This window comes from Crocuta crocuta, unplaced genomic scaffold (genome assembly GCF_008692635.1).
Source record: "Crocuta crocuta isolate KB4526 unplaced genomic scaffold, BGI_CrCroc_1.0 scaffold69-1, whole genome shotgun sequence".
Taxonomy (NCBI): Eukaryota; Metazoa; Chordata; class Mammalia; order Carnivora; family Hyaenidae; genus Crocuta; species Crocuta crocuta.
In genome coordinates, this window is record NW_027551577.1 from 922,555 (window position 1) to 938,091 (window position 15,537).

The 15,537-nt window shown below is 46.3% G+C and overlaps 1 protein-coding gene across 2 annotated transcripts in view; it reads right to left on the reverse strand.

Annotated features, from left to right (window-relative positions):
• Positions 1 to 13,537: 13,537 nt before the first annotated feature.
• The window catches only part of TMEM40 (transmembrane protein 40), a 31,804-nt gene continuing 29,804 nt past the window's right edge, over positions 13,538 to 15,537 (reverse strand). For both annotated transcript variants that reach the window (XM_077751591.1, XM_077751590.1), the window contains 2 exons: positions 14,993 to 15,055; positions 13,538 to 14,261 (listed from right to left, as the gene is read on the reverse strand). In XM_077751591.1, coding sequence (XP_077607717.1) covers positions 14,242 to 14,261; positions 14,993 to 15,055 — 83 coding nt within the window. In that variant the 3' untranslated portion in view covers positions 13,538 to 14,241. The remainder of the gene's footprint in view (positions 14,262 to 14,992; positions 15,056 to 15,537) is intronic.

Here is a 15,537-nt window from a genome sequence, read left to right on the forward strand (position 1 = left end):
GGCTCACTGGTTAGAGCTCCCTCTTGTGTTCACATGCTGTAATAGTATCTTCAGTTGAGCAATGAGCAAAGATTAACTTTTTTTTTTTTTTAATGATTTTTGACAGAGAGACAGACAGACCATGAACAGGGAAGGGGCAGGCTCCAGGCTCTGAGCTGTCAGCACAGAGCCCGAAGAGGGACTTGAGATCATGACCTGAGCTCAAGTCCGGTGCTTAACTGACTGAGCCACCCAGATGCCCCTAGTTTTTGTTTTTAATATAGTATTTGATTGAAACCATTGTTCTTGTGGAATACAGTACATAGAAAAGTGTCCAAGATAGACACACCCGTTGAAAAATAGTTACAAAGTAAACTCTCATGTAACTACCACCCAGGTAAAAAAAAAAAAAAAACAACACTACCAGTACCTCAGACCACCTGTGTCTCCCTCCCTTCCTCTCCCCACACTTCTTGGTGATCCCTGTATCTCTTTGTTCATAGTTTTATTATCTGTATATGTATCCATAATCGATACAGCTTTTGTCTACTTGGAGACTTTATATGAAAAAAACCATACATTCTCACCCAATAGTGTATGCTCATTCCCACTGGTCCATGGGGCCACAGCTGTTATCATTAGACACCAATCTGGTGGCTGTGGAGTAGTATCGGATCGTCATTTTGTGTCATTTATTTTAATTTAATTTAACTTAGTTTAACTTCTTTAACTTATTTCCCTATAATTAATGAGGTAAAGCATATTTTCATGTTTATTGGCCAAGCGCATTTCCTCTTCTTCGAAGCACCTATTCAAAAAAATTTTTTTTTGTCCTTTTCTTTTGGGTTGTTTGCGGCTGTGGCACAAATCTCTAGTTCCTGATCTCGGCTAATCTTGGATTTCAGCAGCTATTATGGTGAATAGATTTTTTTTTTACAGGGTTGGTTTTTTTTTACATAATTTCAGACATAAAGAGAAGTTGTAAGAATAAAACAAATGTCCTTTTCACCAGATTCCCTAATGTTAACATATTAGCACATTTATTTTATCCTTCTCTCTGTAAGCACTTTTTCCCTGAATTTAAGAGCAACTTGCAGACATGATACTTCTTCCCATCCTAAACCCTACAGTGTGTGTTTACTAAAACCAAGGGCTTTTCCTTACGTAACCACAGTACAATGATCAAAGCCAAGAAAATGACAGTGATACAGTAATGATGTCTTAATAGCAACACATGGTAATGTTTTATCTGCAGATCTTATTCAGATTCTGCCAATGATCCCAATCATGCCCTCTGTAACTGAAGAAAATTAAAGACCATGTTCATATTCACTTGTGACCTTTCTTTAGCCTCCATTAATCTGTAACAGTTCCTTTCTCTGTCTTGTAGAACATTGACACTTTTGAAGAATGTGGATCAGTTATTTCGTAAAATGTCCCTTGATCTGAGTTTGCCAGATATTTTCTCATGATGAGATACAGTTGATGTATCTAGGCAGGAATATCACAGAAGTGATGCTGCCTTCCAAACCATCATTTTAAATCCCAAGGTCAATCTAATACATTGTTCATTCCTTTAGAGATAAGCGATTGTTGAATAGAAGATTAGAGATTTTAATGTTGTGAAAAGTGAAATGATGAAAGATCATTGAAACATACATATTTAGACACCAAATATTAAACAGAGGATAGCATCAAAAATACATCAAGAATCTTTGCAATCAATAGAGAAAAGGTAGACAAACCAACAGAGAAAAATGGACTACAAACTTGATCCAGCTCTTCCCAAAAGAGGAAAGTCAAAAGGATGCTATTAAATATGTTTTAAGAAAAAAGTGCTGAACTTCATTAACAAACAGGAAAATGCAAATTAAAACACAACAGGATAAGGTTATATGCCTAGCATATTGGCCCAAATTAAAAAGCCATCAATGGGGTGCCTGGCTGGCTCAGTCAGGGGAGCATGTGGTTCTTGATCTCAAGGTCGTGAGTTCGAGTTCCATGTCAGGTGTAGAGCTTGCTTCAATAAATAAACTTAAAAAAAAAAAAAACACTTAAAAAGAAAATAAAGAGACATCAGTATCAAGTGTTGGTGACCTGACAGTATCACCGGATGTGCCAAAGGATAATGTGTCAACCACTTTGGGAAGGAGTGTGGTTGAATGCAGGAAACCTCAAGATATGCACTCTGAACCGGCAATTCCACAGCGCCATCGAAACTCCTGCGCCAGGAGGGATGCATACCATGTTCACAGCATCATTGTCACAACAGCCAAACACTGGAAACAACCAAAGCATTTGTTCTGTCAGAAACAGAAGAGATAAGTTGTGATATGCTCACCGAGAGAATTCGCCACAGCAGTGCTTCTCAAATTTGAGCGAGCTATCACGTGGGGGCTCTGTGTCCACATAAAAACTTGTATGCGAAATCACCGGAATCTACTCCTGAAATCATTATTGCACTACATGAGAACTCACTTGGATGTGAATAAAAATATTAAAAAATGAAAAAAAAGTAAAAGTAAAAATTAAATAAAACAGAATAAAGACTAAAACAAACAAATGAACGAACAAATAAATAATAAACACTTGCACGCGAATGTTCAGCAGCATGACTCATCACAGCCAAAAAGTAGATGCAGCCCAAGTGCCCATCCACAGAGGAACGGATAAACAAAGTAGCCTGTACAATGCAGTATTGTTCCACATGAAAAGGCATGAAGTGCTGACACACGTGACGACATGGACGGACCTTACAAGCTTTACGCTAGGCGAAAGGAACCCAAAACAAAAGGCCACACATTATGTAATTCTGTTTATATGAAATGTCCAGATGGAAGGGAGATTATGGTTGCCATGGGCTGAGGGAAAGGGAAATGGGGAGTGACAGGGCTTTTGTGGGGGGGTCATGAAAAGGTTCTATACGAGATTCTGATAATTGTGTACCACTCCAGGACTACACCCAAAGCTGATGAGTTACACCCTTATTTTATTTTTTTAAATTAAAATAATATTTATTTATTTATTTATTTATTTTGAAAGAGAGAGAGAGGGAGACAAAGAAAGAGGAGAGAGAGAATTCCAAACAGGAATTCCCATGAACCATGAGATCATGACCTGCGCCCAAATCGAAGATTCGAAAGCTTAACTGACTGAGCCACCCGGGCACTTCAAGTGATACTTTAAACAGATGAATTGTATGCCTCTCTCCCTCTCTTTTTCCTCTCTCTGCCACTCAGGGGATTCTTTTTCTCTTTCTCTGCTCCTCATCACTTGCACCCTCTCTCTCTCTCAAAAAAAAGTAAAAAAAAAAAAAAAAGAAAGAAAGAAAGAAAAAAAAAGAAACCAGCTTCTTTCCACTTTGTAAGAAGCCTTTTCGAGCCCCATTCTTTACCTCTCCCCTGGAAATTTTGTATTCTTGGAAGCCTATTTTCCAGGTGAGGAAACTGAGGTCCACAGAGGGGCAAGGACTTGACTGAAGGCACACAGGACATCCTGACAGGGCCTGGGTTTCATTCAAGAGCCCCAGTCCTCCCCCTCCCCAGGCCAGACCTGTGGACAACGGCCACCCCAGGGGTTGCCTCTGCAGTAGCCCTGGCTGGTCCACTCTGACCCCTGGCTCGGCCCCCTAGGCTGGGATGGGTCAGGGGCTGTGCTCAGTAGCCTTGGGGCTTTCCCAATGGGTAGGCCATCCTCCCTGAATCCTTTGCTCTGCGGTCGAGCCACCGACGGAGAACCAGCCTGCTGCTCCTTTGCCAGCCCCTCGACCTGCTGCAGCTCAGGACTGCCCATATCCTCTGGGCCAATGTCTTTCCTCATCTGTGCCAGTTTCCTCTCATCCAGGCTCTGTCCAGCCTGTTCCTGCTCTATAGTCAGAGGGGGCTCCCCAAAACTCAGAGCTGAATGCTTCACATCCCTCTCTCTCTGCAATTCCTTTCTATGGCTCCCACGGCCATCAGGAAAAGCCCCAGGTCCTCCTCAGTCAAGGCCCTTTGACATCTGGCCCTCCCCCCGCACCCCCCCCACTGTATTTCCGGCCACTCCCCTCATGCCCCTGACCTCTGACCTCTTTAGAAGTACCCAATGTGCCCACATAGATGTCAGAGAGCCTCTGAGTCTTCGCACACATTATTTCCTGTTCTTGAACCACCCTTTCCCTACCTCTCCATTTGGGAAAACGTGAGGTTGGGAGTAAAAACAAATAAAAGATGGTGGGGCCTCCCCAGGGAGGGTTGTGACTCCTTTCTGTACGTGCAGTCTTGGGGACCTCATCTAGTCTTGGGGCCTTGAATTTCATCTTCATGCTGTTGTCTCCCAAATGTGTATCCTCAGCCCAGACCTCCCCGTAAATCTCCAGACTCACAGACTCAACCACCCACATTTTTACCTGGATGTCTGTCGGCATCTCAAACTTTACATGCTACAGTATGAACCTTTTCTTCCCAACATTCCATCCCCTCCTTCCCCAGCCAGCCTTCTGGCCTTGGTGGATGGATCTGAGCCACCATCATCTCCCACCTCCTAGTATCTCCTGCTGATGGAATCATACGATGGTTGTCTTTTTGTGACTGGTTTATTTCATTTAGCATCATGTCTTTCAGGTTCATCTGTGTTGTACATGTATCAGAATTTCCTCCCTTTTTATGGCTGAATACTACTCCATTGTATGGATGGAGCACGTTTTGTCTACCTATTCAGTCATCAGTGAATGGACACTTGGGCGACTTGCATGTTTTAGCCATGGTGAATAACGCTGACATGAATATGGGCGCACAAGAACCTGTTTGAATGCCTGTTTTTACTGCTTTTGAGTATACATCTAGCAGTAGAATTGCTGGATTCTGTGTTCAACTTTTTGAGAAACTATTAAACTGTTTTCCATGGTTGCTGCATCATTCTTCGTTCTGACCAGCAATGCCCAAGGACAGCCTGGCAATATGTCCAGCTCAACATTCTCACCAACGCTTGTTATTTTCTGTTTTATTTTGTTTTGTTTTTCAATGTAGCAGGCATTCTAATGGGTGTGAAGTGATACCTCATTGTGGTTTTGATTTTCAACTCCATAGTGACTAAAAATATTGAGCACCTTTTCATGGGCTTACTGGCCATTTGTATACACCTTCTTCGGAGAAATGTTTATTTAATTCCTCTGCCTTTTCCTCCTCCATTTTTGAATTGGGTTTTTGTTGTTGAATTGCAGGAGTTCTTTTTTTTTTTTTTAATTTTTAAGGTTTTATTTCTTTCTGAGAGAGAGAGACAGCATGAGCAGGGGAGGGTCAGAGAGAGAGGGAGGCACAGAATCTGAAACATGCTCTAAGTTCTGAGCTAGCTGTCAGCACAGAGCCCGACGTGGGGCTCGAACCCACGAACCATGAGATCATGACCTGAGGCGAAGTCGGACGCTTAACCGACTGAGCCACCCAGGCGCCCCAGGAATTCTTTATCTATTCTGGGTATAAAGGATATGTGATTTGTAAATACTCTCTCTCACTCTGTGGGTTGTCTTTCTACTTTGTTAGTGTCCTTTGATGCACAAAAGGGTGGAGGTTTATTCTTCAAAGGAAACTGGAGTGGCAAAAACCTCCAGGGGAACAAATAGCAAGTATTAACTACAACCGTCTACCAGGTGTCCCAAACCAGAGCTCCAGGATTATCCCAGATTCTCATTTCTCCTTCACTTCATTCACTCACTCACTCACTCACTCACTCACTCATTTATTAGACAAACTCAGAATCTTAGTGGGGGAGACAAAGATGATGTAGACAATTCTCAAGCTAGGTGTCAAGAGCTTGAGCCCTGAGGAAAGCCCAGGGGGCTGAGGACATTCTGTGGCCTAGACCTTTAAGATGCCTTCAAATTCACCTTTCCTCTCTGTTCCTGTGGCCACCGGTATCCCTTGCTTCTAGATTCACCCTGTTAGTCTGGACCCTCTGGGAGGCTAGTACCAGGATGGAATAAACCTTGGAAGGATTTTATTAGGTGAAACATCTGTGTGAGAAAAGAGGGTGAGTGGAAGGCTGGGGAGGGCTGTCAGGCTGTGAGGTCCGTCTAGGCCCAGGTGAAGAAGACAGGGAAGGAAGGTTGGGACGAAGGTCTAGTCTGCCGGGTTGTCTAAGGAAGGTCTGGCAGATGTCAGGCAGTCCTGTGCCTCCCAGGAATGGGCCTGACTTAGTGTCTCCCTGTGTTGTCATTGGCTGGGAGCATCCCGTGGGAAATATGGCCTTGATGCAAACAAAGAGGAAAACAGCCCTTCATCAGTTAGGAATCTTGGAGTTCAAGGTCTGTGAGGCTGTTTTCCTCCCTCCCTTCCTTCCTTCCTTCTTTCCTTCCTTTCAAGTTTATTTAATTTGAGGGAGAGAGAGAAAGAGAGGGAGTTGGCACGGGTGGGGGAGGTGCAGAGAGAGAAGGTGAGAGAGAGAATCCCAAGCAGGCTCCACACTGTCAGTGCAGAGCCCCACATTGGGCTTGAGCCCATGAAGTGTGAGATCATGACCCAAGCTGAAATCAAGGGTCAGGTGCTTAGACGACTGAACCACCCAGGCATCCCTATGAAGCTCATTTTCTTGAACCCCACAACCTGCACAAGGGTGCCAGAGTTTCTTTCTAAAATGCAGTCACACTGTGCCATTCCTTAGCTCACATGCCTTCCATGGAGCCCCAGTGTCCTCGGCTAAATCCTTAAAATCCCTAAATCCTTATCCTGGCTCTCAAAGTCCTGCTGGGAGAAAGGGGACAATTTACCTTACTCACTGCCCACTAATCCTCACTCTTATGTGCAGCCTATATGCCTCAAGCGCACTGGGCTGACTACCTGTTGCTTCCTGGACATGTACCGTCTTCTAGTCCCCTGTGCCTTTGCCCACCCTTCGCCCTCTGCCTGGAAGGCTCTTCCTTACATCTCTCCCATCGAAGCCTAGCTCAGTGTCAAGCGCTTTCCCCAGCTTCCCAGGTTGGGTCAGCAGCAGCCCTGGCTCTATTCTGGTCCAGGTCCACGTCCTCTGGAGTAGATGGAGGCTTCTGTGGCTGTGTCAGAAGGAGGGACAAACGACTACCACAGTCCTCTCGGGCTTCTCTCCTATCTTCCCAGAGTCAGCTGGCTTGTGTGGCCTCAAAATATTCTCATAATCCCATCTTCTCTCCAGTGGTTATGACAGAAATCCCCTGCACAGAGTCCAGGCAACCAGGGATGGAATTCCACCCTGATCAAGTGCTCTCTCCCTCCCTCCTCTGCTTGTAAGCCTGCCTTCCTGGGCTTAGGATTTAATGCTTTATTTTTAGGCCACACATTGGACTGGGAATCTGCTTGACGCCTGAGGTGTAATCAGACCCTGGGCTGGCACTGGCCTCTCACTCTAGCTGAGCAGAAGAGCAGTGAGAAGGTCCAAAGGCTGTGCTGGCGCTCCGTGGGGGTGGGGGGCAGCATGCTAGGGCACACAGACCCTCCCCTGAGTCCAGAGAGTGGGGGGCTTTCTCCCCGGGCATGGGGGGCTCCTACCACCTGACCCACCTGGGCCCCTCCTCTGACAGCTGGGGCCCAGAGAGGCCAAGGTTACCAGCAGCAGAACTAGAACTGAACTCATGTCCCCAACTGCACTGGAAAGCGGAGCAGAAACTATTGTGTCCTTGTTCTTGCTCTGGCTTTGTCTCCCACTCTCTGTGCCTCTCCAGCTTAGCTCTACGGAGAGCCCCCAGCGCGGGTGGCCTGCAGGCCAGATCCACTTTGCTTGGCCACAGTCTGGATTTTTTAAAAACATTCTGGGAAAATACACGTAACATAAAATTTACACCTTCACCACTTTTAAGTGTACAAGTTCAGTGACACTGACCACTTTCGCACTGTTGTGCAAACATCACCACCAACCGTTCCAGAATTTTTTCGTCTTCCCCAACTGAAAGTGTACGCATCAAACATGAACTTCCATTCCCCTTCCCCAGCCAGCCTCTGACTCTGCCCTTTCTTTCTGTCCCTATAAATCTGACTACTCTAGGGACCTCATCTAAGTGGAATCATACACTATTTGTCCTTTTATGACTGGTTTATTTCACTAAGCGTGATGTCTTCCAGGTTCATCCGTGTGGTAGCACGTGTCGGAATTTCCTTCCTCTTTAAGGCTGAAGAATATCCCGTGTATGGATAGAGCACGTTTTGTTTATCCGTTCATCCACCGATGGACACTCGGGGTTCTACCTTATAGAATTGTGAATAACACTGCTATGAACAGGGCGTGCAAATATCTCTTTGAATCCCTGCTTTCAGTTCTTTGAGGTGTGTGCCCAGAGGTGGACTTGCTGGATTATATGGTAATTCTACTTTTAATTTTTTTTAATGTTTAGCTATTTTGAGAGAGGGAGAGGCAGAGAGAGAGAAACACACACACACACACACAGAGAGAGAGAGAGCATGAATGGGGAAGGGGCAGAGAGAAAGGGAGACAGAATCTGAAGCAGGCTCCAGGCTCTGAGCTGTCAGCACAGAGCCTGATGCGAGGTTTGAACCATGAGATCATGAGCTGAGCCGAATTCGGACACTTAACTGACTATGCCACCAGGCGCCTCTACTTTTAATTTTTTGAGGAACCATTTTCTACAATAGAATTTGAAAATTTAAAAAATTAGTTGCCAACAAAAAAATCACCTTGGCTTCTGTTGAGAGATTGGAGGTCTGACATCACTGGTCCTGAACCAGCCTCATCGGGCCCCCTGAGGAACACCAGACCCACCAGGCAGTGTCCCCTCCACAGAGGTCTGGGACGCAGCTCTGTGGGGTCCTCTCCTGAGCTTCTTAATTGTAAATCTCAAACCTCTTTCCTTTGTTCTCCAGCCCTAGGTGTTAAACTGTTTCCCTCTCTTACCTCAGGGGCCATTTTGCCTTTTCAATCCACCTGTGCCTGTTTAACATATCCCCTTATTAGATCTCTCTGTTGAAACACCTGGTGTGGTTCCATTTTCCTGACTGGCTCCGGCTGGTACCACTTAGCTGCTGTTCCTGCCTGGGCGATGCTGGACAGCAGCTGACCCCCTTTAGTCAGGTGTCGGCTTTCCCGGTCCCCTCACCCAATTTCCCATTTTTCTACATCCGGCTGACTTGGCCTGCCTGACTTAAGAGATCTGATGTAGGCCCTGCTCTGATCAACTACCTTCCAATAAGATGCTCGTATTGAGAACCTACTCTGTGCCAGAACTGTGTATAAGACTTGATGCATCAACTATACTTGAATAATAGAAAAATGACAAATGAAAAAAAGATTGCCTTCAAATAAAATAATGCAAACCTGAAAAAAAACTCCAGTCATAAGTTTTTTTTTAAGTTTATTTATTTATTTTGAGAGAGAGGGAGAGAGGGAGAAGGGCAGGGAATGGAGTGACAGACTCCCAAGCAGGCTCAGCTTTGTCAGCAAGGAGCCTGACGTGAGACTCAAACTCACAGGCCATGAGATCATGACCTGAGCCAAGATCAAGAGTTAGTTTTTGTTAATTAAAGTTTTTAAGTTTATTTTATTTTTGAGAGAGAAAGAGTGCGAGCGAGCAGGGAGGGGGAGAGAGGGGGACAGAGGGGGGACAGAGGATCTGAAGCAGGCTCTGAGCTATCAGCAGCGAGCCTGATGTGGGGCTTAAACTCATGTACTGTGAGATCATGACCTAAGCTGATGTCAGATGCTTAACCAACTGAGCCAGCGAGGTGCTCCAAGAGTAGGTTTTATTTTTAATTCATTTTTAATTTATTTGTAATGTTTATTCATCTTTGAGAGAGAGACAGAGTGTGAGTGAGGGAGGGGCAGAAAGAGAGAGACACAGAATCTGGAACAGGCCCTAGGCTCTGAGCTGTCAGCGCAAAGCCTGACATGGGGCTTGAACCCACAAACTGTGACATCATGACCTGAACCAAAGTTGGACACTTAACTGTCTGAGCCACCCAGTCGTGCCAAGAGTTGGGTTTTATTAAAACCCCATGATTTTTTTAACCCATTATTCTAATATATGAGACATAAAGCTAGGCAACTAATAAAAATCCTTTACGGATGATTTTTTAAAGTTTCATTTACTTAAATAATTTCTATACCCAAGTGGGGCTCAAACTCATGACCCCAAGATCAAAAGTCACACACTCTTCCAGCTGAGCCACCCAGGAGCCCCATGGATGATTCTTAAAAAAAAAAAAAAAAAGGGGGACTTTATGCAATGATTTCATGTAGTCCTTGCCACAATACTATGAGGTGGGCACTGCTGTGATCCCCATTATACAGATGAGGACACTGAGGCCAGGACACAGAAGGACTTGGCCAAGATCACAGCCAGGCAGTGCCAGAGCTAGTTGCAAGGACCCAACATTCTCATAAACTGAGGCTATACCCACACCATCCTCAAGTCAGTAAGTTCATATTTCTTTTTTTTTAATTTTTCATGTTTTTTAAAATTTATTTCTGAGGGGGCAGAGAGAGAGAGAACATGAGCAGGGAGGGTCAGAGAGAGGGAAACACAGAATCTGAAGCAGGCTCCAGGCTCTGAGCTAGCTGTCAGCACAGAGCCCGTCGTGGGGCTTGAACCCACGAACCGTGAGATCATGACCTGAGCTGAAGTCGGATGCTTAACCGACTGAGCCACCCAGGCACCCCAGTAAGTTCATATTTCTATCATGAAAACTTGTGTCCTATTTGTGTGTTTGATAAATACCTGACTTGTACACTGCAGATTCTCTTTTGAAGGACGTTGTATACGAGTGCCTGAAATCAGCACCCCACAAATCAGCTTCCTATGCCCTCATCTTCTCATCTCTAAAATGGAGATCCTGGGGGCACCTGGGTGGCTCAGTCGGTTAAGCATTTGACTTCAACTCAGGTCATGATCTCGTGGTTCGTGGGTTCGAGCCCCACGTCAGGATCTGTGCTGACAGCTCAGAGCCTGGAGACTGCTTTGGACTCTGTGTCTCCCTCTCTCTCTGTGCCTCCCCCACTCACACTCTGTCTCTCTCTCAAAAGTAAACATTAAAAAAAATTTTTTTTAAGTAAAAAAATAATGAATCAAATGGAGATCCCGACAGATACCACCTCATGGGGTTTCCACGAAGATTATATGATGTGATGTCATGAAGTGTGTAGCTCCATGTTCAGCATGTAAGAAATGCTGAACAGATATTAGCTATTGATATTACTACCCAGGTACAAAGGGAATATTATGCAAAGCATGAAAAGCACAGTGGCTGGAAATGATGTATATGGAAATACCTTTATTATATAATGGAAAAATCCTTATTATAGGTGCAAGGGAAAAGGGCCCAAAGTAAAAATAAATTACTTGTGCACTAAAGGCTCATGGGAAACACACCCAAATATTAACTGGATGATTTTGGGGGCTGGGATTTGAGGTAATTTTTTCCTAATATAAATGTTAAAGAGGTAATAAATCACTAAAAAAGAAGCACCAGGATTTTAAAACTTATCTACAGATGCAATTGCAACCCCATCAGAATTCCTACTGGCTTCTCTGCAGAGCTGGACAAGCTTCTCCTAAAACCCGGACGGACCCAGAACAACCAGTCTTGAAAAAGGAGTAACGGTGGACAACCGTGTCATGGGCGTCCACGTCAGGGCTGAGTGTCCAGAGACAGCACACCTGTGACTGTAAGGGACATTCCCAGGGGCGCCTGGGTGGCTCAGTCGGTTAAGCGTCCGACTTTGGTTCGGGTCATGACCTCATGGTTTGCAAGTTTGAGCCCTATGTCGGGCTGTATGCTGACAGCTCAGAGCCTGGGGCCCGCTGTGGATTTTGTGTCTCCCTCCCTCTCTCCCCCTCCCCTGCTCATGCTCTGTCTCTCTCTCTCTCTCTAAAATAAATAAACATTAAAAAAGAAGAACATTCCCTACCCATAGGTCACTATTCTTCTGAAATAATGCCTTAAGCTTCATTGAGAGAGGTGCCTCAGAACACGAGTAAAAAAAAGAGGATGTAAAAGTCCTTAGGAATTTAGTTCTCTAGTTTCATGGTTTCCCAAAGATGATTTTTCACCAGATCTCAGTGATTTGAGGAAAAAGGACACGCAGTAAAATTGTCATAAAGCTCTGTTTATTCATTTAAAACCCTATTTTGCTTCTGTTGATAATTTCCCTGCCTTTTGGTGTAAAACTGTTGTTTCTTTTACAAAATGATGCTGATGGTTGATGGGTTTTGTTGTTTTTATTGTCCTCAATTACCAAAGGAGAGTTGACAGCCTTCTTCCCACTTTTTATTTTATTTAATTTTTAAAAGATTTTATTTTTTTCTTTTTTTAAAAATTATTTTAATTTTCAAATTTTTATTCATTTTGAGAGAGAGATAGAGAGCAAGTAGGGGAGGGGCAAAGAGAGAGGCAGACAGAATCTCAAGTAGGCTCTGCACTGTCAGCATGGAGCCCCATGCGGGGCTCGAACTCACAAACGGTGAGATCACGACCTGAGCTCAAGTCAAAAGTCAGACACTTAACTGATGAGCCACCCAGGTGCCCTTCTTTTTTTTTTTTTTAAAGATTTTTTTTTAATGTTTATTTTTGAGAGAGAGAGCGTGCAAGTGGGGGAGAGGCAGAGAGGAGGACGGAGGATCCAAGCGGGCTCTGGGGTGACAGCAGAGAGCCGATGCAGGGCTCAGACTCATGGACCATGAGATCATGACCTGAGCTGAAATCGAGTCAGACGCTTAACTGACTGATCCACCCAGGTGCCCCCAAAGATTTTATTTCTAAGTAATCGCTACACCCAAACACAGGGATCCAAGTCACAGCCCTGAGATCAAGAGCCCCACACTCCCGGGACTGAGCCAGCCAGACGCCCCCTCCTGTCACTTTGTAAAAAATACTCTCTAACTCTGAGAAATCCCCCAATCAGGGGAAACACTGGGAAAAACTGCAGCAGCCTCAGGGCTGCTGTGCCTGGGGGTGGGGCAGGGGGTGGGGGCGCGAGAACTAGCCTCACTCTGTAAGGCAGCTGGAGGAAAACAAAGGCTTGGGTTCAAATAGTGGCTCCGCCACTTACTATGGGAACTCGAACAAGTTACTAAACCTCTTTGAGTCTGTTTCTCCATCTGCAAAATGGGGATGACTGACACATCTCAAGGCTGCTGTGAGAATTAAACCAGATAACATTTGTGACAGTACCTGGACCATCAAAGACACTTGAGAAAATGTCCTCCGACAGTCTGTGAGCTCAGTGAAGTTCCCACTTTTCTCTTCTGCAAATTGAAGAGTTCTCATTTCTTCAGTTGTTCTTTATTTTCTCACTTTGGTCTCTTCTGGGTGTTCTCTAGCTTGTCATGACTGCCCTTGACATGCGAATCCAGATCCGAATACATGCTGTTGGTGTGGACTAGCCGTGTAAAGTAGGATCTACTATCACCTCCTTCTATCTAGACTCTGTACCTCCATTTATGAAATCCAAGTTTACAATGCATTTTTGTATACACGTGCTCCTGTTTTATGCCTTTGGTATTTATTGGGCTTAGCGTAACTAACAGCCCCAGATCTTTTCATAGGAGTGTTTGTAAGACCCTGTTTCTGAACTTGTGCCATTGAGGGCCTTTATATTTATTCCCTTTTACACCTTGTCCAGCAGACAAGGTGCTCTCCCCGACTAGATGGGGTCAAAGGAGACTCCAAATGTGTTCTCATGCTCAAGAAACCTGAAGGAACATTTAGCTGACTCTTTAGTCCAGGGAAGAAAATGTTTATTTGAATCTGGATGGATTCCAAGGCGGCGGGGCTGGTGCTGGGTGGTGCGGCTGAGGGAAGGTGCCCTGATGCTGTGGCTTTAGTCCCCAACAGCTCACTTGTAGCAGGTTCACCCTGGGGGCCTGGCATGTTGGCGCCCTGCCTTATGTCAGCGCGCTGTCTCTCCTCGGCGACTCGAAAGACACAGAGCCCACCTGCATGGCCTAGGGACTCGAGAGCCATCAGGAGCCCACACAGATTACAGCGTGCGGGGCCCGGGGCTCCCCTGCTGTCTCCCGAGGGCACAGACACCCTGGAATCCTCCTGCTCGATCTGGGTGCCGTGGAGGACAGAGTCTGGCACCTTCCCTCCGCCTCTCATCCAGGCAGCTGGACCATGTGCCGGCCCTGCCCGAATGACCCCCAGGCCCGGGCCGCTGCCAACGTTCACACTACATGGAAGGAAAGGAGCTCTCTTTATTGCTCTAGCCTGGCTGGCCCGCGAGCCTCCCAGAACGTGGCTTGTGTGCTCGGGACAGGCCGTGGCCGTCGTGGTGGTGCTCAGCCTGGCTGCCGGCCACACAGCAGCCTCAGTCGGTCTTCCTGAATCCTGGAAAGCAAAGCCCGCAGGATGGCCTGGGATTCTGAAGGCGCCAAGGCCTCGTTTCTACGTCACCCCCAATGCCCGAATACCCCTCACAGTTGGGATAATGTAGTCACCCTAGAAGCCACAGGTTTCCATGAACTAAATGGGTTAGAGGAGGCAGATATCCCCAGGGTGGAGACACACAGCCCCCCCCCGCCCCTCCCCCCCGGCCTCTCCGTTTTGAGACGTGATGGTAACAAAAGAGCTGCTGGTCAAAAAGAGAGCGAGAGGATCTCCTTTAGCCCAGCCACACTAGCTGGGTGAGCCTTGGCATGTCACTCTACCTCTCTGGGCCTCAAGCTCCCCATCAGTCACGTGCAACATGACTGAAGCACGCCTAGTAGGCAAACGAAGTCACGGTGTGGACAGTGTTTGGGTTAGCGTGAAGTTCTACAAGAGAGTGAGAAACGTCCAGATTCCCTTCGCTTTTCTCCTGTGGTCCACCCTTCAGGACTTTTGTTCCCATTCCTCCCGCAGTTTGTACAACATACTTGCGCAGTGGGTATTATTACCCCCGCGGTCCAGGGGAGGAGACCGAGGCGAAGAGACAACCCGGGCCCTGGAGCCGGCAAATCGGCAGGGGCGGGACTGACTGCAGGCCCTGTGCTGCTCTTTCCTGTATGCTAAGCCTCACGGGCAACCCCAGAGACTGATGGGGAGGAAGAAGGTGAAGGTAGGAAGAGTGCCAACATTACCCATCAGCCTAAGCTTCTGAAAGAGGGGGATGAAGCCGTGCAGGACGCTGTGGATCCGGTATACTGCTCACAAACAGAGAGAGAGGGGGTGAGCCGGCTGCCCCGGCAAGGGACACGGGGTCGGCCCCACCCACCCTCGGACAAAGGCCTGCCTCACACAAACAAGGAGTAATGGTGGAATTTCAGGCAGCGGGTTGAGCTTAGATAATAGTGCCGGAGTTATCATTATTAAAAACAATGACCTCAAACAGCAATAACAGTGCCAGGAAACTCGGCAGATCCAGCACCCAATCCGCGAACCGCCTTGTTTTCGATAGCTGGCTAATTTCTGTTTGTTTGCCACTCTGAACTGCTTTTGTCGCATTTTTGTGGAGCTGCCCATTTTTCCATGAGGTTTTGCCAATGACCTCACATTGACCTTGAAAGAGGTCAAAAGAAAACAGGGGCATAATGAAATCTTTAAAGAATGTTTAGGCTGTGGCTTTCTGGCCCTTGGCGAGCATCACCGCCCGGAAGAGTCTCTGGGGGCTGGGGGGGGGGGGGGG